Source organism: Hordeum vulgare, chromosome 1H, assembly GCF_904849725.1.
Source record: "Hordeum vulgare subsp. vulgare chromosome 1H, MorexV3_pseudomolecules_assembly, whole genome shotgun sequence".
Classification (NCBI taxonomy): Eukaryota; Viridiplantae; Streptophyta; class Magnoliopsida; order Poales; family Poaceae; genus Hordeum; species Hordeum vulgare.
The window spans coordinates 43,527,175-43,550,656 of record NC_058518.1 but is presented as its reverse complement, the minus strand read 5'-3'; the positions used below and the strand labels follow the sequence as shown (position 1 = coordinate 43,550,656).

The 23,482-nt window shown below is 44.4% G+C and overlaps 1 protein-coding gene across 2 annotated transcripts in view; it reads left to right on the top strand.

Annotated features, from left to right (window-relative positions):
• The window catches only part of LOC123412728 (dnaJ homolog subfamily B member 4-like), a 28,159-nt gene extending 16,921 nt beyond the window's left edge, over window positions 1-11,238 (top strand). Inside the window, exon 3 of one of the 2 annotated variants that reach the window (XM_045105840.1) lies at window positions 10,927-11,238. In XM_045105840.1, the coding sequence (XP_044961775.1) occupies window positions 10,927-10,930 (4 nt within the window). In that variant the 3' untranslated portion in view covers window positions 10,931-11,238. Of the gene's footprint in view, window positions 1-1,737; window positions 2,707-10,926 lie in introns of those variants that run through there. The other variant, XM_045105766.1, reaches the window with a different exon arrangement.
• The last annotated feature ends 12,244 nt before the right edge of the window (window positions 11,239-23,482 follow it).

Sequence of the window (23,482 nt, the reverse complement as noted above, 5' to 3'; positions counted from 1 at the left end):
AGGCCCCACAACTTCTTTTAAGAGAAATGAAAATGAAAATGTAAAAATAAAAAAAATATGTTTTTAATATATAAATAAATAGATATATTAATTAATTAATTAGTTAATTAATTAAATGGATAATTAGGTAATTAGAATAATTAGAGTATGACACGTGGGTCCCCATTAAATTAGTTTGATTAATTACTATTTAAACCTAATTAAAAATGTGTGTCTAAGACGCACGGGACCCACTGGTTAGTTGACCAGTCAACTGCTGATGTCAGCATGACATCATGTTGATGTCATAATTGCTTTTAATCAATTTATTTAAATCTGTTTTTAATTCCTAAATAATTAATAAAATTTTAAAAAATTAATATAAAATAATCCGTAAGTCAGATTAAAATATTTTCAACATGAAAGTTGATCAGCAGAACGAGACAAATCCGGATACACGGTCCATTCGTCTGACATGCGTCCCTAGCATAGCAAACATGAAACTTTTCCATCGTTTTTCGTTTGACCGATAGTAGCCCGAGACCCGGAAAATATAGTCAGATATTCTTCTGACCCGTCTATGACGGATGTTGGTGCGTTAGCTGATGTCTAGCTTGCATCTTGCCATGTCATGCATCGTGTTGCATCGTTGCCATTATTTATTGTTTCTTCCCCCTCTTCTTACCGGTAGACCCCGAGACTGACGCTGCTGTCGGATACATCTACGACCCTGTCGATCAGTCCTTTGCCGCAGAGCAGCAAGGCAAGAAACCCCGCCTTGATCATTTCTATATCGCCTATGTCTTTCTCCCTACTGCTTGCATTGGTATTTTGCTACTGTTGTAGTTAGCTCCTATATCTGATGCATAGCCTATTTTTGATGAACTGCTACTTTCAGCATTGTACTTTTAATCTGCTTAGTATAGGTGGAGCAGTCATCCCTTCTGACCCCGTAGTCCAGTTGCTCCGCTTTGCTTTTAAATCTCGATCCCTGATCGACGAGCCAGACCCGACACAACACATACACCCCTTAGTTGTACGACGCTACAGAGATACTATCGGGTACCGAAGGTGACACCTCGCTAAGTACTCCTGATGATATCTCTATAGTATAGCTAGTCGGTCGTGGTTATCGAGGGTGATTCCTCTTTCACCATTTCTGACGATGCCCCTCTCGTGCAACCGCTCAAGTGTGGGACCCCCGAGGGTGATTCCTCTAAGTCCACCTTGACGGATACATCTTTCGGAATCCAACGAGGGTAGTTAGGAGGTTCCCAGGCAGGAGCCTCGCCTCGTTCGATCGTTGTATCTTTTGTGCCAACCTTCTCTAAGGCACCCCATGTTTTATGTGTGTACTCAGATATTGTTGCTTCCGCTGACTCGTGTGTTTATCGAGCTTCCGTATTCTAGCCCTCGAGGCCCCTGGCTTGTAATATGAAGCTGATATTGTTTTATTGTGTCTAGAGTTGTGTTGTGATATCTTCCCGTGAGTCCTTGAGTTTGATCGTACGCATTTGCGTGTATGATTAGCGTATAATTAAACCGAGGGCGTCACATCTTCCCTGCCCTAACTTTTCCCTCCCCTCCCATGCTTCCCCCACCCGGGCGGCGCCCACTTGCGCACCCCTACACTTGGCTCAACGCCATCACGCCCCCTGGGTGTCTCGAGTCGCCCGAGAGCTAGATTATCTGCTGCTATTCTTTTGAAAATATGTTGCACACACTGTCATTTGACATCTTCGAACCTCTTTATTTCAGATGCGTCTCGCAAGACAGCTCGCACGCCTGACTATGGTTATCGACGGGACTGGTTTTCGACCATTTTGGTCGACCTCTTGACCAGGCCGGGATATCGTTGATACTCTAGTACACTATTTACAAGCACTACCACGAGTTTAACCAGGAGCAGTATTAGGTTGTTTTTCGTATCTTTGATTGGCAGGACATCTTCCTTACTGAGTTGCACACCTTCTGCGGTGTTGGGCTGACTGTTGATATGGCAGTCCATGATGCTGTCTATACTGCTATCACCCGCCTCCTTGGAGAGCACCCTCGCTTGGATGAGGCTGGATTTAGATACACCATGTATGCTCTCGTTGGGGATGAGACTGGATCTGACATTGCTGCCTCCACTTCTTACGTGCAGCAACGTAATGACCGATCCTCCACCGTTGTCTGTACCCTTACGTGAGTCGTCGCTACGAGCCACAAGTTCCGGTTCGGTACACTTCGATGCTGGATTGTGTTGTTCGAGCTTTGACCGTTGAGCGTTACGCCACCTGTACTTGTCTTTACGACGCGATGACATAGTTGCTATCAGCAGTCAGTGCAAGGATACACCCTGAGTACATCCTTTACCCGCGCAGGACAGAACTACCATCAGGTCTTGAGTTGCCTGCTGTTGGAGGCCGTACTCCTTCAAGTGGACCTTTGTTCCCCATTCGGGACCAATACCTGTATCATAGTCTTAACGAGATGCAAAATCCTGCCTCCAGATTTGCCGTTCAGGGTCGCTGTCAGTTACCTGGTTTTAGTGGTTGCTCCGACGTTGATGTAGCATTATCGCTATGTCCCGTTATTGTATCTCTCCACCTCGTCTCTGTGTGCTGCCTAGTGGGTATCGTCAAATTTTGAACTTGTAACCGTTGGTTTGTAATTGAACTTATGCATGGATCTGTATGTCGTACTTGGCTACTATGAAGTATCTATCACATTTCCCTTCCATTATGCTTGATTACTTCATGAATGATTCCATACCCCTGCAATTATGTTATGCTAAACTATTCATGTTAAATTTTAGCAGGACTGTTAGATCAGCTGGTCGTGGCCGTGGTGCCGCCAACCCACCACCACCCCCTGAATATATGGCTGGGATGATCCAACAGTTTGAGCCGAACCATCAGTTCATGCAAGGTCTCATGGACCAGTTCCCATGTCCGAACATGAACCAGCAGCAAGGCGTGACGCTGCAGGACTTCTGTCGTCTTAACCCTGCAATTTACCGCACCTCAACTCAGCCTCTTGATGCTGATGATTGGCTCCATGACATAGCTTATGAGCTGGAGTCTGCCAATGTTCTCATGGAAAGCTATGCCACCTTTGCTGCATACTTCCTGAAGGGTCCTGCTGCACAATGGTGGGATAGTCACAGGCGTTCTCAGCCTCCTGAAACTATTATCACCTGGCCAGAGTTCCAAGCTGCTTTTCGTGCCCGTTATATTCCTCAGGGATTCATGGACCGGAAGAAGTGTGAGTTCCGCAACCTCGTCCAGGGCAACAAAACTGTGGATGCTTATCAGCAGGAATTTCTAGACTTGTCCCGCTTTGATGAAGAAGACGTTGCTACTGATACTCGCAGACATGAGAAGTTTCGTGATGGCCTTCATCCTGATATCAAGCTTGCGCTCCTTATCCAGGACTATCCTGATTTTGCTACCTTGGTGAACAAGGCCATCCAGGTTGAAACTTGCCTGCAGGAATACAAGGATGGCAACAAGCACAACCGTGACATAGGCTCATCTTCGGGCTCATCCGCAACGAAATGAAAGATCTGGATTCCCCATAACATGTACCATGCACCTGCTCCTGCTCCAAGGTCATCTTATGCTGCACCTCGTTTGCCTCCTCCACTACCTAGGCAGCCGAGGCTTTCAGCTCCACCACCCAAAGCTCCTCCTTCCCGTCCTGAGGACGGGCTGTGCTTCAAGTGTGTCCGTCCAGGTCACCGTGCCCGAGAGTGTAGGCAGAATCAGAATCAGCTGCCACTTCCTTCAACCGGAAGCGGAAACAACCAGCCTCCCAAGAATAATGCCAAGCCTGCTTATGTTCGTGATGAGGCTAACAACACTGAACCGAGTCAAGCTCAAGACTAGCCTTCTACAGTGATGGGTACACTTGTTAACTCAGTACCAATTTCTGTATTGTTTGATATAGGAGCATCGCATTCTTTTATGTCAGAAAATTTTGCATACATGCATGAAATTCGAAGCAAAGAAATGGAACATTCCAATAGTGGTAAACACCCCCGCGGGCCAGTGTCGAACCACCGTGGTTTGCCCTAATGTCCCTGTTGAGATTGAAGGATTGGAATTCCTTGCTGCTCCCATATTGTTGAAGTCTTCCAATATTGACCTCATTCTAGAAATGGACTGGTTGAAAGATCATACGACTTCAATCGTTTGTGCCACCAAAACCGTCCATCTCCTACATTTTTGAAATGAAATAATAGCTACCATGCTCATCTCGTTTGAGATGCTGAAGCCCGGCTATATGCCTTGAATGCATTAAATGTGTCACCTCTTGAGGGGATTGAAAGCATTCTAATTGTCCGTGACTTTCCGAATATCTTTCTAGAAGAACTCTCAGGGATTCTCCCTATGAGAGCCGTCGAGTTTGTCATCGACTTAGTACCAGGCACCACTCCTATCGCCAAACGATCCTACAAAATGCCGCCACATGAACTCCTTGAACTTAAGGAAGAAATCGACAAATCTCTTCGATGTGGTTTTATTGGTCCAAGTTCCTCTGCTTGGGGAGCACCTTCTCTCTTTGTTAAGAAGAAGGATGGAACGAATCGTTTCGTTCAAGACTATCATCCAATCAACCAGGCAACTATTCAGAACAAGTATCCTCTTTCTCGGATAAATGAACTGTATGATCAACTTGCTGGTTGCTCAATCTTCTCTAAACTCGACTTGAGGTTGGGATACTACCAGATCCGTGTTCATGAAGAGGATATCCCAAAAACTGCCTTCGTTACTCGATATGGTTCATATGAGTACAACGTCATGTCCTTCGGCTTAACCAATGCCCCAACAACCTTCATGGACCACCTCGACAAATTCATCGTGGTTTATCTGGATGATATCTTGGTGTACTCCAAGAATAAAGAAGAACATGTCGAACATCTTCGTCGTGTATTGGAAAAGCTACGGGAGCATCAACTTTATGCCAAGTATTTGAAGTGTGAATTCTGGCTGGACGAAGTGACCTACCTTGGTCATGTGATCTCTAAGGATGATATTGCGGTCAACCTTGAACGAGATCAGGCTATTCTTGACTGGACTCCCCTGAAGAATGTCATGCAAGTTAGAAGTTTTCTTGAACTCTCTAGCTATTGTTATCGATTTGTCGAGAACTTCTCCAAGATTTCAAAGCCCTTAACCAATCTGCTACATAAAGGTGTTAAGTATGAGTGGACAGATAAATGTCAGGAAAGTTTCTAGGCACTCAAAGACAAACTGACATCTGCTCTAATGCTTGCTCCTCCGGATACTAAGAAGAATTTCATCATATACTGCGATACTTCATGTCAAGGTTTAGTTCATGTCCTAATGCAAGAGGGCAGAGTGATTGCTTATGGCTCACGACAGTTGCGTGCTCATGAAGAGAACTATCCAGTTCATGACCTTGAACTTCGTGCAGTTATGTATGTGTTATTCCTATGGCGACATTACCTTCTTGGTAATCGTTGTAAGATCTATACCGATCACCAAAGTCTGAAGTACCTGTTTACTAAGCTGTATCTGAATCTCCGTCAATAGAGATGGATCGAGAGCATAACAAATTTCAACTTGGGTATTTCTTATACACCTGGAAAGGCTAATGTAATGGCTGATTCCTTGAGCCGCAAGTCATACTCAACCACCTCCAGGTTCATAAGGTTCAAGCCCTTCTTCAAGAAGAATTCAACAAGCTGAATCTCCATATTGTTCCCCAGGGTTATCTTGCTCCCCCTCCTGAAGAGTTTCGCCAGATGAACCTCCGTATTGTCCATGAGGGTTCTCTTAATAATCGGGCCGTTGAACCAGATCTCGTGGGCGACATCAAAACTATTCAAGTCTATGACAATGAAGTTGAAAACATTAAAGGTTACCTTGCAGAAAGTAAACCCTCTTGCTCCACTATGGCTGATGATGGCGCCTTCTACTTCAAGGGTCGCCTAATCGTACCAAGTCAGAGGGAAAACCTGAATATGACTCCGAGGGTGATGAAAGAAGGTCATGATACACCTCTGTCTATTCATCCGGTTAGTACCAAGATGTACCAAGACATCCGTCAAAGATTCTTGTGGTCAAACATGAAGCAAAACATTGCACGCTAGGTTGCAGAATGTGACATTTGCCATCGAGTCAAAGGAGAACATCAAAGCCTACTGGAACTTTGCAACCTATTCCTATTCCTGAATGGAAATGGGACCATGTTGAAATGGACTTTGTCACTGGTTTCCCCAGATCGCAGAAAGGTAATGATGCTATTCTTGTCGTCATTGATCGCTTGTCCAAAGTTGCACATTTTTTGGCCGTCAAGGAAACCATCACTGCTAGTCAGCTGGCAAATCTATATATGGCTAGAATTGTTTCACTCCACGGTATTCCATTGGTAAATAGCTTCGACCATGGCATCTTATTCACTTCAAGATTCTAGAAAGTTTCCAGAAAGCTATGGGAACTCATATGTCCTTTAGCACTGCCTTTCATCCTCAATCCCAGGGACAAGTTGAACGAGTCAACCAAATTCTTAAAGATATGCTTCGAGTTTGTGTCATTTCTTTCATTAAGAAATGAGAGGAATCTCTCCCGTATGCCGAGTTCTTCTACAACAATAGCTATCAAGCTAGTTTGAAGATGGCCCCTTTGAAGTGTTGTATGGACGAAAGTGTCGAACTCCTCTAAATTGGTCAGAAATTGGGAACGATCACTCTTCGGTTCGGATATTATCCAACATGCCGAAGATCAAGTCCATGTTATTCGCGAGAATCTGAAGGCTGCCGAGTCTCGTAAGAAAAGTCAGTATGGCCGTCATCACCAAGATATGGTCTATCAACCTGGCAAAAAGACTTATCTTCGAGTCGCACCAATGAGAGGTGCACACCGCTTCGGATCAAGGGCAAGTTAGCTCCTCACTATATTGGTCCATTCACTATTCTTGGAAGGCGTGGAAAGGTGGCATATCGATTGGAGCTATCGTCGAACCTTTCTTAGGTTCACGATGTCCTCCCTGTGTCATAGCTCCGCCGTTGCTTCGAGGATCCTATCCGAGCAATGGATCATGATATGTTTGAGGTGTAACAAGACCTTTCTTATAAAGAGCATCTGGTCTGCATTCTCGATCAAACTGAACGTTGGACTCGTCAAAAGGTTACCAAGTTCTTCAAAGCAAAGTGTTCAAATCATTCTGAAGATGAAGCCAGTTGGGAATGCGAGGATCATCTTTGTGATGAATACCCTGAACTCATTCCTTCTACCTCTTAATTCTCAGGTCCAGAATTTCTTTTAGTAGGGAAGAGTTGTGGCATCCCTGGATTAAGCTACTTTAATCATTGTAATTATGCTAAAGTGATGTCCAAGATTAAGCTAAATGCTTTTGCTAAACAGTGCTTGATCAATCTTTGGATCATATCTCATTTCAAATTTCCTTTGAAATTCAAACTCCTTTAAATAAGTGGATTAAATATTTTTCCAAACAAGAAAACTAAAATCATGACTAGATTGCAAATATTCACCTAGTAATTATAAATATGAACAAGCATTTTAGCAAGTACTCTCTTCGTTCCTAAATATAAGTCTTTCTAGAGATTTCATTAGGGGACTAGATACACAACAAAATGATTCAATCTACAATCTAAAGTATGTCTATATACATCCGTATGTAATCCCTAGTGAAACCTCTAAAAAGACTTATATTTAGGAACGGATGAAGTACTTTGTTGCCTCAAATTAAATTATAATAGAGGCCAAAACAATTAATTTAATATCTTTTGAATCATGAAAATATCCACACCTTTCAAATGCGTCCCAAACATTTTGTGGCAATACCAAAATTTGCAAGATGAATAATGGACCAAGTGCCATAATTTTTTACAAAGGATTTTGTTAAATAAATAAAATGAAAACAGAAGCAGAGAAAAGATAAAAGCAAAAAGAAAAGAAAAAGAGAAATAAAAGGAGGGGCAAAGGCTCCAATTTTCCCTGGGCTACACCTCATCACACCCACTCGACCCATCTCCCCCTCTTGGCCTATATAATGCGAAGGTTCCCCTCCCACTCTCCCCTCACCACGACGGGGCCCCCTTGTGCACCCCTGCGCCTGCCCCGACGCAACCTCGCCCCCTTGCCACCCCGAGTCGCCCTCACCGACGCTGCCCGTTGCTGTTGTCGTCCCCGACTCCTCCTCACCGGCCATCCTCGAGCCTCGATGCCCCACCCCCATCGAACGCGGTGAGGCCCCCGGCCTCCCCTCTCCTCCCTCACGGTTCTGCCCCACTCACCCCTGGCCACACACCCCTTCCCTCGATGCTACTCGCACCCGCATCGCCGTTGCACTGTTGGCAGCGTTACTAACAACCACACCAAGCGTGCCATGCGCCCCCTTCTACAACGCCATCGTGCCCTGCGCTGCACCGCCTTGCCCCCATCCTGCCTCGCCGCGTCCTAGCGAGCGCCCAACCATGCCTCGTCCAGCCGCCTGCGCGCACGCGACACCACTCACAACTCTCCTAGTTGTTGTAGCCGCCGGCCATGCGCCCCTGCCACCGTACTCCGCCCTGGCGCGGTCCTCTGCCACTTCCGACACTCCTTGCCCCGCTTGCCTTCGGGCAACCACGGGGGAGCTTTCGGGTGGAGCCCCACCCCAGCGCCAGTTCGCCTGTAGCCCGTCCAATGGCCAAAGCCACAAACCACACGGGCCCACGCCTGATAAAACAAAAAATAAAATAAGTGAATAATAAACAAAAATAAAACAATATTAATAATAAAATCATGTAATTTATTAGTTAATTAATTAATGACATAATCAATCCCTGCTTAAAATTGTTAATTTAACTAAACTAAATAAACTAATTAATTTGCCCTATGAGGCAATGACAAGTGGGCTCTGTTAATTTGATTAAGTTAAGTAGGTTATTTTAACTCTAGAATTACCCACTGTCTATGACACGTGGGGTCCAGCAGTCAGTTTGACCAGTCAACAAAGACTGTTGAGTGTTGATGTCACAATGATATCATGCTGATGTCGTAATACCATATTTCTAATTAAATTAAATTTGTTAATTCCAAAACATTAATAAAACTTCAAAAATTAAGATAAAATAATTCATAATTCGGATGAAAATACTTTGTACATGAAAGTTGTTTAGAAAAATCCCACGAATCAGAATACGACGTTAGTACATCTGCCACATGCCCCTAGCATGATGAACATGGACATTTTAGCGCCAGAATCATTTGTTCGGTAGTAGCTAGAGACCTAGCAAGTATCATCATGTATTCTCCCGCTCTGTCCATGACGTGTAATACTGCGTTAGCTCATGTCTAGCACTGCATATTGCCATGGCATACATCGTGATGCATCTGTCTGCCTTTATTTATCGTTTCTCCCCCTCTTCTCTCCGGTAGACGTCGAAGTTGACGTTGCTGCCGGGTACAACTATCCTACTAACGACTAGCCTTTTGTAGTAGAGCAACAAGGCAAGCAAACACCCCTTGATTATCCTTATATCGCCCATTCTTTCTTCCTCACGCTTGCATTAGATTTTGCTACTGTTGTAGATAGCTCCTATTCTGATGCATAACATGTTTTTGTTAAACTGCTATTGTACCCTACTACATATTAAATGCTTAGTATAGGTGGCTTAGTGATCCCGAGTGACCCCACTAGCCTCATTTGCCCCTGCTTTATTATCGAAAACACGAAGACTCGATCAACTGATCGACTAGCCATGACCCGTCACATCACTTCACCCCCCTTAGTTTTGCGACTCTGTAAAGCTACTATCGAGTACCGAGGGTGATACTTGATGTTAACTCTGTAGTGTAGTTAACTAGAGGTGGATTACGGAGGGTGATTCCTCCTTCACCACTTCCGATAACGACTCTGCCGTGCAATCCCTCAAGTGTGGACCATCAAGGGTGATTCCTCCCTAGTCATCTTATCGGTTACATCAATTGGAATCCATCAAGGGTGATACCTCGGATTCCTCGGATGTTACAGACACACAATTACTTTCACTTTACTACTCGGAACATGATGAAATGTGTGGTGCGGGTGGATTCCCGTGTGGTTGTGACGAGGCGTGGCCGGGCATTCTTGACCCTTGCCACACGTCCTCGAGACGGGGTGACGGGACCACATATCGTGGATCTCTGATCGGCATCGCAGTTAACAAAACAATAATGAGATTGGGTATTTGATTTGAGTTGGTCGATTGACCCTTTTCGCGCTAACCTTCACTCATGGATAGTTATGGGCACTCACCGTCGTTTTATCTGCTGAAGCTCTTCGGACGTCAGCATTTGAGCGATTCGTGCCAGGACTCATCTCGGCCGCCCACGCAACATGCAGGAATGCAAAGGGCGATGGTCCCATGACGCTTGCACGCTTAGGATGTGGACCGGTGGGCTGGCCTCTTTGTTGAGCCTAGGTAGGCCTACAACGTGTTGATCTTCCGAGGCCGAGCATGACCCAGGAAAGTGTGCTTGGCAGGAGTTGATTGAGCGAGTTGGGAAGCGTGGTGCACCCCTGCAGGGATGAATTAACTATTCGAATAGTCGTGTCCACGGTAACATGACGACTTGGAGTTGTATCCCGATCTAATATAACTAGAACTGTGACTTAACTTGAATGATTGGCTCTGAGATTGCTTTCTCGTAGGGAGTCGAGGAAGAATCTCTGGGCGTGCTTAATAAATTTGGTGCAACAATATGACTACATATGTGTTACTAATCTATACTCTTCTAATGCTGTAAGACACTAAAGATGCTAGTCTTCGATAGCACTAGACCTTCTCTCTGTTCTGGCATTTCTGCAGTCAGTCCAAGATATAGCCCCACTCCTTTGATATTGATGCATACTTAGCATAGTTTTGATGTCAATCTTGCGAGTACTTTGGATGAGTACTCACCGTTGCTTTGCTCTCCCTTTTCCTCTTGATATGATTGTCGTGACCAGATGACGGAGCCTAGAAGATGGCTGATCCCGCTGACGACTACTACCCCGACGGTGCCTACTACTACGTGGAGGCCGTTGATGACCAGGAGTAGTTAGGAGGTTCCCAGGCAGGAGGCCTCACCTCTTTCGATCTATGTTATGTTTGTGTTATCCTTCTTTAAGACAAAACTTGATGACTTATGTTTGTACCCAGATATTTTCCTTTCGTTGACTCGTGTGTATTCGAGCTTATGTATTTGAACCCTCGGGGCCCTTAGCTTGTAATATGAAGCTTGTATGACTTTATTTTGTGTTTAAAGTTGTGTTGTGATATCTTTCAGTGAGTCTCTACTCTTGATCGTACGCATTTGCGTGTATGATCATCGTACGATTAAGTTGGGGGCGTCACATACGGTGCTGGCCGAGTGGTAGTGTGTGCTTGTGTGCTTGTAGACAATGGGCCACTAACGAGTGGGGTCGACCACAAAAAAATTAAAAGAAAAGGTTTTAAAATAATAACAATAATAAATTAGTTAATTAACTAATTAAATAGTGATTTAGTTAGTTAACTTAATTAGCACAAATTTAGTCTTTAGGTAAATGACATGTGGGGCCCAACTGTCAAGTTTGACGTGAGACAGCTGGGTTAAATGCCGATGTCATGCTGACATCATGTTGATGCATAAATTGCATTTTCTAAATTAAAATAAATCTGTTTATTTCAGAATATTATTAAAACTTTGTAAAATCATATAAAATAATCCGTAGCTTGGATGAAAATAATTTACATATATGAAAGTTGCTTAGAAAAATCCCATGAATCTGAATACGCTGTCCGTCCATGTATCACATGCTCCTAGCATGATGAACACTTGCTCCTAGCATGATGAACGTGGACACTTTGACGTTAGGATTATCTGTCCGACAGTAGACAAAGACCCGGGAATTATCGTCAAATATTTTCCCGCTCCGTTTGTGCTGTGTAGTACTGCGTTAGCTCATCCCTAGTACCGCATGTTGCCATGTCATGCATCGTGTTGCATCTGCTTGGTTTTATTTATTGTTTCTTCCCCCTCTTCTCTCTCGTAGTCACCGAGACTGGCGCTGCTGCCGGGTACGACTACGCCCATGACGATCAGCCTTTTGCAGTAGAGCAATAAGGCAAGCACCCCTCGATCATTATGATATCACTCATTCGTTCTCCCTCGTGCTTTTATTAGATTTTTGTACTGTTGTAGATAGCTCCTATTTTGATGCATAACCTCTTTTTGTTAAATTGTTGTTGTGCCCTAGTCATATTAAATGCTTAGTATATGTTGATTAGTGATCCCTAGTGACCCCACTTACCCAAGTTGCCCTGCTTCATCATCGAAGACTCGACGGCTTGTAGGCTCGGAGACTCGAAGACTCGGTCAACTGATCGACAAGCCATGACTCGTCACATCACCTCACGCCTCTCAGTTGTACGTCCCTGCGGAGCTACTATTGAATATCGAGGGTGATACTTTGTAATATACTCCTAATGTTTACTCGGTAGTGTAGTTAATCAGAGGTGGCTTACGTAGGGTGATTCCTTCTTCACCACTTTCGATAACGACTCTGTCGTGCAACCCCTCAAGTGTGAACCATTGAGGGTGATTCCTCCCTGGTCACCTTGACGGTTACATCGATTTGAATCCAAAGAGGGTGATACCTTAGATTCCCTTGATGTTATAGACACACATTTACTTCAACTTTACTACTTGAACATGATGAGATGTGTGGTGCGGGTGGATACCCGCGTAATTGCAACGAGGCGTGGCCGGGCATTCTTGGCCCTTGCCACAAGACCTCGAGAAGGGGCGACAAGATCACTTATCGTGGATCATTGATCGTAGCCGTAGTTCAACAAAGCTTTAATGGGTTTGGATATGTGATGTGAGAAGGCCTTTGGCCTGTTTCGCACTAACCACCACACGGGAATAAGTATGGGTACTCTGCGTCGTACATTTGCCCGAAAGCTCTTCCGATGTCACAGTTGAGCGGCACGCGCTCGGGGGTCCGCGTAAGCATGGATCTTGTATTAAGAGGTGCTAGGACTGACACCGCACGTCCTCGCAATGCGCAGGATTGTGATGGGAGATGGCCCGTGAACCTGATAACCCATGAGTGTAGGGGATCGTTTGCAGCCTTTTTTGATAAATAAGAGTGTCGAACCTAACGAGGAGCTAAAGGTAGAACAAATATTCCCTGAAGTTCTATCAACCACCGATACAACTCAACACACGCAAACGCTTACTTTACCTAGAACAAGTATGATACTACTTTGCGGAAAAATAAAGAGCAAGTAAATAAAAGTTTGGGGCTGTCTAATAGAAAGCTTATTATGTAACGTAAGAAAAAGATTGTCCATAGGCAATTGAATATGACATGATAGATACTTATTATGTGCAATGAGGGAGATGCATACGCTAACACACTTTTCGTACCTGGATCATATGCACTTATGATTGGACCTCTAGCAAGCATCCGCAACTACTAGAAATCATTAAGGTAAACCCAACCATAACATTAAGCATCAAGTCCTCTTTACGCCCATACGCGCACAACTCCCTTACTCGGGTGTAAGTTTTTGTCACTCTGGCCATCCTCTACAAGCGAATTATGAACATATTGCAAACCTCCACCTGTATCCTTCACTTGTGTGCCTCATGGAAGGGACATTAGGACAACACCATATCAACACACAACTCATATCAATAACATCATATCACAATTAACCCGTAGGACAAAATAAATCTACTCAAACATCATAAGATAGCCACATATCATTGGGACATAGTATGTAGTGTTGATCACCATGTTTAAGTAGAGAATTACTGCGGGGAAATAGGTATTACACCGCTGCATAGAGGGGGGAAAGAGTTGGTGTTGACAGCGACAAGATTGTTGATGTAGATCCTCGTCACGCTCCTTACCTTGGCAGCACTCCAGCATCACCGGGAGAGAGGGGGAGAGATCCCCATCCTTATTCTTCCTTGACCTCTGTGACAGCCCGAGACCGACGCCTTAGAAGATTCCCCCTTTATTCCGTTTTTGTCGTGTGGTTATTTTTATTTGTCGCATCATCATCGCATCATGCGCATCATCTGCATTGCATCGACGTCTTCGTTGCCACCAGTTTTCAAAAGTTGCATCCGTTGTTAGTTGCCGGTTCTCGTCATTGTTCGTTTTGAGCCCGTTCACACATGCATGCGCCCGCGGCATCGTCAGAACCTTGTTTTAAAAGTGTGCGTAAAAATTTCTCTGATTGGGTTGAGACTTGGCATGCGGTAGTTATTAGTTATAGCTAGGTCGCTTGTCGAATTTCGTCGCGATCGGAGTTCGTTTGGTACCCGAACGGTCGACCGTAGCGGCACCGTATTCGGTCTACCGTCAGACGTTTGTCGGTGTTTCAAATCTCGTTGCCGCGCCGCCCGTTTTCCCTCTCGTCTCCGGTAAAACACTCTTCACAGCCACGTACCCGTTCCCGCGCGCGGAATCGTTCGAATCCGACCCCACGGTTGGATCCGGAACGAAATTCCGGTTAACCCAGCCCCCCATTTATCTATAAATAGACCCCGGGTATTTTAGACAACCCCCTCGCCTCCTACCTCGGAATCCGCGCCACCTACCCTAGCCCTAGCCTCCACCACAGCCTCCTCCTCTCTCCTCGAGTCGCGAGGCCCGCCGAGCCCAGATCGGGCCCGGGCAGGCCCATTCGCCCTCAGCTCTAGATCTGGAGATCCTCAGCTCCTCTCATGGCAGCGCCATGCCCGAGGTGCTCCCGGCCGCCTCCCCGTGCTCCCTGCTCCAGCCCAGGTCACGGAGCACCGCCCCTCACCGGTCTCCGTCCCGCTGCCGGTGCCCCACCGTCGGACCTCGCTGGAGCCCCCAACCGCGCCGCCATCCAATCAGCCTTCCTGCCCAGGCCGCAGCTCCCGAGAGCACTGGCGCCCCGTGCGACACCATGCCCTGCCTCCATCCGAGACTGGTCGTCGGATGCGTCACCACCGCGCCGCCCTCGTCGCCCCGACCCTGCCGCCGAGCTGCTAGGCACCGCCTCCGCCCTCGCCCCTTGCCCCGGTGCAGCGAGCCGCCAGCTCTCCGTTGCTCGGGGTCGAGCAGAAGAACGAGCGCCGCTCGGGCGCGTTGACCGTGCATGGCCTCCATGTGGGCCGCCATTCCCGAGCCGGCCCAGCAGCCAGGCCCAGCTGGCCGAGTCTCCACCCGCGGCCCAGGCCTCTCCTCCCGGCCAGGCCGGCCCATGAAGCGAGGTGAGATCCCCTTTCCACTGCCTCTATTCTCCGCCTAGGTTATTTTCGGTATGCTGCGCCCGAGTTGGCCCGTTTAGCTATTTAGGGATTTTCGAAATTTAGTTTTATTTCAGGATCTAGACGGATAGTTAAACGTCCATATCTTTTTAACCGTTAGTCGGAACGAGGCGTGTAGCATATGGATTTCGTGTAGTTTTATGCGTAGATTACGTTGGTGCAACTTGCATATTTGTTTGACGTAGTTTAGCGTGCCAAATGCATAGATTAACGTGTTGTCCTATTGTGTTTGCGTCCCGTATTTATTTTCCGCGCGTGTCCGGTTTGCCCAAATGCCGTAGGTTAAATGTTCATGTTTTAGGAACCCTCTTGCCATGTATTTTAGAGTAGCCGTTGGTATTTTTGCGTGTAGGGATTTGCCGCTAGTTTATTTTCCGTGCTTAGGTTATCATCTTGCATTTACGTGTGGCGCTATTTTTGTTGTGCAACCCCACATGTTTTATATGTTTTTGGGGTATGTGCAATTAGTTTTGGCTTTTGAGCAAGTTAGTTCGCGCGATATTTTGCCATGTTGCCCTCTTGTCTTTTTCGTAGGAATTATTCCGTGCTTCGTTTGAAGGAGTTGTCAACTAGGGAGTTGTTCTTTGATGTTTACTCTAGCCCCTGGTATTTTTGGTTGCAATAGAAATGCATGTTTAGGTGTGGTTTTCTTGCTCTCAAGTTGCTAGAAATAGTGCTGATTTGGAGGTGCAGAAATATTTCTAAGTCTGGAATCTGTTATATTTTGTTGCTGTCTTGTCTTGCTTCTATCTTTTGTTCTGTAGCTCTTTTGAGGTTGGTGCAATGGAGTTAGTTGTAGACCTTGTGATTCTCTAGCATGCTGTGAATTTTCATGCCATTTGGAGTCTTGTAGCTTATGATTTTTCTGCTGTCAATATGGCTTCAGATCGAAAACTGCACTTTCATGAAGTGTAATTTTCACTAAGTCTGAAACTGCGTGTGAGGAGCCATTTTATGACTTCTTTCCCTAGTGATCCATGATGCCATGCTAGTTGTTGTTAGTTGTTTGTTGTAGTGCTTCTTGCTCTCTATCGTCTCATGCCTTGCTTGAGCATATTGGGATTTTGTAGCTCGTAGTTGTGGGGTGTAGAAAATGCTATATGGCTGATTTTGGCAGATTATAGTCATTTCTTGTTTTGTTCGTAGTTGTTGAACCGTAGCTCCGATTTGAACGTGTCCTATATGAAACTTGCTTAGAATCTTGTGTAGTTTCATTTTCTCTTGCTGGTTGTATGTTTTGAAGAGCTCGTGACCGTCGTTGCACACATATTGCATTCATGCCATCATATCTTGCGGTGCTTGTATCTTTTGAACCGTAGCTCCGTTGGAGATGGTCTTTATGTGTAGATTGCTTGAAACGGCGTGTAGAATCACGTGAACCTATTTGTTTTGATGTTTAACAACTAATTAAATATGTTAGTTCAGATCTGGACAAAATTGTAAATTAACATGTGAGGTCGTCTCGGAGATGCTATATGTCATTTCTGACATCATTTAAAATGCCTAGATAGGTAGTTTAATTACGCTTCACCTCTTGCCATGTTTAACCACATTTAATATTGTCGTGTATCTAATCGGGATAGAACTAAATAGTTAAACGTGGAGTTTCGTCAATATGCAACTCGTTGCACATTGAACTTCACTTAATGTGTAGTGTTTGAGTGTTGTGAATTGCCATGCCGTGACTTGCATGAATTGAGCTGCTCATGCATCATTTGTGTTGTGCATCGTGTGGTGTATATTGTGTGTTGATTCTTGTTTCCGGTTTGCTTCGCCTCGATAGAGTTCCGCAAGCGTGTCGGATTGTGAGGACCCGTTCGACTACGTCGGTTCGTCTGCTTCACGGAGTCATTCTTCTTCCAAGCGGGATCTCAGGCAAGATGACCATTTCCCCAGATACCATTACTATCATTGCCATGCTAGTTTTATCGCTTCTATCGATTATGTCTCGTTGCCTACCACATGTTAAATATCAGCCTCTCAACAATGGCATGAAACCTTCAACTGTTCAACCTAGCAAACCAGTGATTGGCTATGTTACCGCTTTCTTAACCCTGTGTAGCGTTGCTAGTTGCAGGTGCAGTTGCTTCCATGTGTTAACATGGGTCCCTTGTTATATCACCATATTAATGCTATTTAATTTAATGCACCTATATACTTGGTAAAAGGTGGAAGGCTTGGCCTTTCTAGCCTGGTGTTTTGTTCCACCTTTGCCCCCTTAGTTTCGGCTACCGGTGTTATGTTCCATAATTGAGAGCTCCTAACATGATCGGGGTTGTTATGGGGACCCCCTTGATAATTCATTTTAGATTAAAGCTGGTGTGGCAAGGCCCAACATTGGTACTACATTTGCCTAAACACCTTATAAAATTGCATAGGGACTTTCCGGACCCCGAGGATAATTTAATCAACCCCCGGGCTAGTGCTCCTCATGAGTGTTGGTCCAAAATAGAGCAGCTTATTAACGCTACCCGGGGCAACTCGGCGTTTGGCGTGGTAACCATCGCTCACCCGTCGTGTCCTGAGAACGAGATACGCGGCTCCTATTGGGATCGTCGACACGTCGGACGGCCTTGCTGGATTAGTTTTACCTTTGACGAAATGTCTTGTGCATCGGGATTCCGGTGATGCTTTGGGTAATCTCAGAGTTGAGGTTTTCCACTAAGGAATCCGACGAGGTCGCGAGCTTCGTGATTGAGGATTTCTATGCGGCTTGTGGTAATTTGTGATGGACTAGTTGGAGCACCCCTGTAGGGTTAAATCTTTTTGGAAAGCCGTGCCCGCAGTTATGTGGCATCGTGGAAACTTTGTTTAACACTGGTTCTAGATAACTTGAAGTTAACTTAATTAAAACATGCCAACTGTGTGCGTAACCGTGACTGTCTCTTTCGTGAGTTCCTTCTCCGATCGAGGACAAGGTGGGGTTATGTCTGACGTAGGTAGGTGTTCAGGATCATTCATTTGATCATCAATAGTAACGTCCTCTATGCGTAGATCTTCCCCCTCTTATTTCTTGTACTCGTAAGTTTAGCCACCAAATATATGCTTAGCGCTGCTGCAACCTCACCACTTAAGCATACCTCACCTAATAAGCTTTGCTAGTCTTGATACCTTTGGAAATGAGATTGCCGAGTCCCCTGTGGCTCACAGATTACTACAACACCAGTTGCAGGTACATGTAAAGGTTACTTGACGCGAGTGCGTTGATTGTTCATTTGGAGTTGCTTCTTCTTCTTCTTATTCATCGATCTAGGATGGGTTCCAGGCCGGCAGCCTGGGATAGCAAAGATGGACGTCGTTTTTCTTTTCTCGTTTGTTTTCGTTCGTAGACGGACCCTGCTCTTCTTCATGATGATTATGTATTGTACTGCTGTGACTCTGATGTAGCTTGTGGCGAGTGTAAGCCAATTCTATTTAGAAATATCTCTTTTTTCAGTACATCTACTTGTATATCCATTCTTGCGACACGACGAGATGCGCTTCTATCCCTGACGAGGCCTTCGTGCCAAATTAAGGATAGGGTCTCATCTTGGGCGTGACAACCTCCCCCCTAGATGGGAGGAGAGTTCTCCCTCTGGTCCATGGCCTCCATGATGGCGGAGGGGTAGGAGCCCCTCCGAGATTGGATCTCCCTCTCTATTCTCTTATGTTTAGAGTTCCTGTTTTCTCGCCCTTCACCTTTTCTTAAATTACCGGAGATCCGTAACTCCAATTGCGCTGAAATTTTGAGGGGGTTTTATCCATAAATTAGCTTTCTTGCGCCCGAAGAAGATCCCCAACCGACTTAAGGGGTTCCTAGTAGAAACCACCCCGCACTTGGGGCGCCAGGCGTGCCCTGGTGTCTAGTGGAGGCCGTGGGCCTCCGTTTGCGTTGATTTCGCCCCCCAAATCACGTATATTCCAAAATAATTCTTCGTAAATTTTTGTTGTGTTTGGACTTCGTTTGTATGGAAATTTGCGAAACAAAAAACATGCAACAAATAGGAACTGGCACTTGGCACTGCATCAATATGTTAGTCAAGTAAATCATATAAAATGTTGCCAAAAATATGTGAAAGTTGTATAATATTGACAAGGAACAATAAATTTTTTATAGATACAACAAAGACATATCAGCATCCCCAAGCTTAATTCCTGCTCATCCTTGAGTAGGTGAATGATAAAAAAAGATAATATTTATGTGGAGTGCTACCTAGCATAATCTTGATCATATATCTAACCATGGCATGAATATTAAGATAGGAGTGATTCAAGGCAATGTCTATCATTTGAAAAAAAGACATCCATACTCAGTTTTACTGGCAAACAATCATGTCCTTTCAAAATAATAATGCTTGAGGAATTCTATCCCTACAAAATCATATATCCTGTCATGGCTTCCTAGCATAAGGTATAAATCATGAGCACCCCAGTGTCAAACCAAGCAATTGGATCGTGCTTTTTAACGCGCTTCAACTTTTTATTACTCACTCAATAATGGGCGTGAACCCTGCATATAGCATAAAGGTTGAATAGAATATGATGGTAGGTTTCAAAGGGGTAAAAATAAAGAAGAAAGTCTCGCATCAACTCAGCGTATCAATGGCTATGAAGATTCCCATCAATAGACATCAATGCAATGAGTATGGATTGCCATGCAACGGATGCACTAACAATATGAAAACTAAGTGGGTGTGCATCAAACTCTATAATAAAAATTCCCACTAGTGTATGAAAGTGATAACATAGGAGACTCTGCATATGAAAAAAATGGTGCTACTTTGAACCACAAGTGTGGAATTAGCATGCCCCTTCTCTCTTTTCTCTCATTTTTTCTTATTCTTTTTTTCTTTTCTTTCCCGTTCTCTTTACTTTTTTCTTTCTCTTTTTGCTTTTGCTTTTTTCTTTTTTTTCTTTTTTCTCGTACGGAGTCTCATCCTGACTTGTAGGGAATCATAGTCTCCATTATCCTATCCTCACTAGGACAATGCTCTACTAATGAATAATGATGATCATCACACTTCTATTTACTTACAACTCAATATTACAACTTGATACCTGAAACAAAGTATGACTCTATATGAATGCCTCTGGCAGTGTACCAGGACGTGCAATGATCTAGCATAGCACGAACATAAAAAAAATGGACAAGCCATGGAAATATCATGCTAGCTATCTTACGATCATGCAAACCAATATGACAATGAATGCTCAAGTCATCAAAATGGAAGCGGTGGAAGTTGCATGGCAATATATGCCGGAATGGCTATGGAAATGCTATAATAGATAGGTATGGTGGTTGCTTTGAGGAAGATGTAATAAGGCTTATGTGTGATGCGTGTATGTAGGATTCGAAGTATGTCTAGAGGGGGAGTGATTAGACTACTTGAAAAGATAAAATCTTAGCCTTTTCCCAATTTTAGTTGTGGGCCAGTTTTAGCAATTATGACTAGTCAACTTCACCCTACACGTGCCTATCTAAGAGTGTAGCAGCGGAAATTAAAGACATGCGAATGTAATGTAGACGGTAGGGTAGGAAGATCAAACGCAAAGGTTGACACGTCGATTTTTGTCGTGGTTCCGATAGGAGGTGCTATCATACGTCCACGTTAGTGGAGACTTCAACCCACGAAGGGTAAGGCTGCGAGAGTCCAGAGAGGGCTCCACCCATAAGGGGTCAATGAAGAAGCGGCTTTGTGTATTCCACCATGGCTTACGTTCACACACGACTAGCCTCACTCACGGTAAATCTTCATGAAGTAGACAATTTCCTTGCCCTTACAAACTTCTTGGTTCAACTCCACAACACGTAGTAGGAGGCTCCCAAGTGACACCTAACCAATCTAGGATGCACGACCCTCCAAAAGGTAATAGATGTGGTAGAACGATGAACTCCTTGCTCTTGTGCTTCAAAAGATAATCTCCTCAACATTCAATCACTCTCTCACAGATTTGGCATGGGTAGAAAAGATTGATTTTGTAGAAAACAAGTTGGGGGGGGGGGCTAGAGATCTAGTTTCAAATGGTTGGTTTGGAATCTCTTGATATCAACACATGAGTAGGTGGCTCTCTCTCTCTCTCAGAAAAAAGGATCTCGCAAGTGTAAGTGTTTTCTGAGTGCTTCCTCTACAAATGAGAGTAGGTGGATGGGGTATATATAGGCATCCCCAGAAATCTAACCGTTACAACAGTATTGCCCAACTCGGTGACACCGAAATGGATATCGGTGGTACCGAGTTGCACTAAATGTGGCAACTTTTGAATTCTCGGTGAGACTGATATATGAATCTCGGTGGTACCGATACGATGACCTAGACCAGTTTCCAAATCTCGGTGAGACCAATTCCATTCTTGGAAAATTTCGATTCCTGGAATTTGCTCAACAAAAAGTTGCTCACTGAATCTCGGTGGCACCAATATGAAAGTTGGTGGTACCGAGATATTAGGGTTTGGCAAAGGATGTGTGTGGTGGAAAATAGGTAGGGCCGAGTGGAAAACATTGGTGGCACCGATTTTGCTGATTTGGCTTTGGATAGAGATATCTGTAGGAGAATGAGTGAATATTTTTGGTGTCTACCTCTAAGCACTTGATCAACCAATTCATCATAATACCTCACCCCCTTTTTATAGCATTGGCTTTCCTATGGACTCAAAAGTGATTTCTCACAAATGTAACATGTAGAGTCTTCTTGCTTGAAGCTTGAGCCAATCCTATTCTTTCCTTCATAAAGGTGGTTTCTCCTGACAATCCTTTAGCCAAGGCATCTTTGAACTTTTCTGAAATATACTTGGATAAGATTATTAGACCAATCATGCATATGTTGTGATCAATTATCAAAACCACCTTAGGGAGAAATTGAGCTTTCAGCGTATCATATCATGGGGTTTGTATGCACCTGTGAAGTTTGCACTGTCTCTCAAGGTGAGAAAGGGCAATGCATGGTACCGTAGAGTCTAGCAAATTGCAGAAACGTAAGAGTGCGTATATCCATGGATTCACATCAGTCAGAAAGAAATCACATACTCATTTCAAGATTTTATTAGCTCCCTTGAAGCAAAGCACTACTCGCATGCCGCTAGGGAGAAGGTTGGGAGGAGTTAACCATCGCGTGACTCCAATTATAATAGCACAAAGGATTTAAATCAAGGATAAATAATGCACCAACTTCATCGCATAACTAGAGACTATACGTGCATGCTTCGGGAATCACAAACCTTAACATCATTATTCTTACTAATCCACAATCATAAACTAGTGCACCCACATATTACTATCTTAATGTCGCAAAACTATTGCAAGGAATCAAACATATCATACTCAGTGATCTACAAGTTTTATGTAGGGTTTTATGAATAACCATGTAAATGACCAATTCCTTTTGACTCTCTAAATAGATATAAGTGTAGCATGAGAGTTTAATTCTTTCTACAAAGTACCACGTTCTAATAAATATAAGTGAAGAAAAAGAGCATTCTACAAATAACGGTTTTCTATATGTAGAGAAACAGGCAATCCAAACTTCAAATGATGTAAGTGAAGCACATGAAGCATTCTATAAAGTCATACTCAAGAGATATAAGTGAAGTGCAATGAGGATTGTATAAATAAACGATGGACTATCATACTAGCATGGTGCATAAAATAGAAGTGAAAACTAAACACAAAAGACGCTCCAAGATTTACGCATATCACGTGAACGAAACGAAGAAGAAAACATACCGATACTTGTTGATGAAAGATGGGATGTGTCGTGGGTATAAGTCTGACAGTAGATGTGTAGGGTATGAAAGGACGGTCAGAGCCTTAGCTACGGCGAGGTTGTATGAGTTCAGGCCCCTCTACGGTGGAGGTAAAATCCCTACGTCTCAGTGCTCTTGGGAGCTTTAGTGTCGAGTGGAATATAGGATTACAGTAAATGCCAACCCCTGTACTAGTGGGGAAGGGCGGCTTATATAGAGTGCGCTGCCCTCCACAACGGCCCGGTGGACAGGGGTGGAATAGTGGCGAATAAATGCCTACGTTACAGGTAACGTATGCCTTAAATGCTAATAATGGTGTATGAAAACGTATGACCATTTCCCTCCTGGGAGGTTACTATGTACAGAGTGGAATTCAGTCGGTACGTTAGATACGCTCCGAATGCTCGTCACTGACTGGATGATGGGGGAGTCCTTAGTTCAGTCGGAACTGTCTAAGGGCCTTGTCCTCTATGAAGGGTAGTCCTTGGGTAGGACCTATAGGGCAG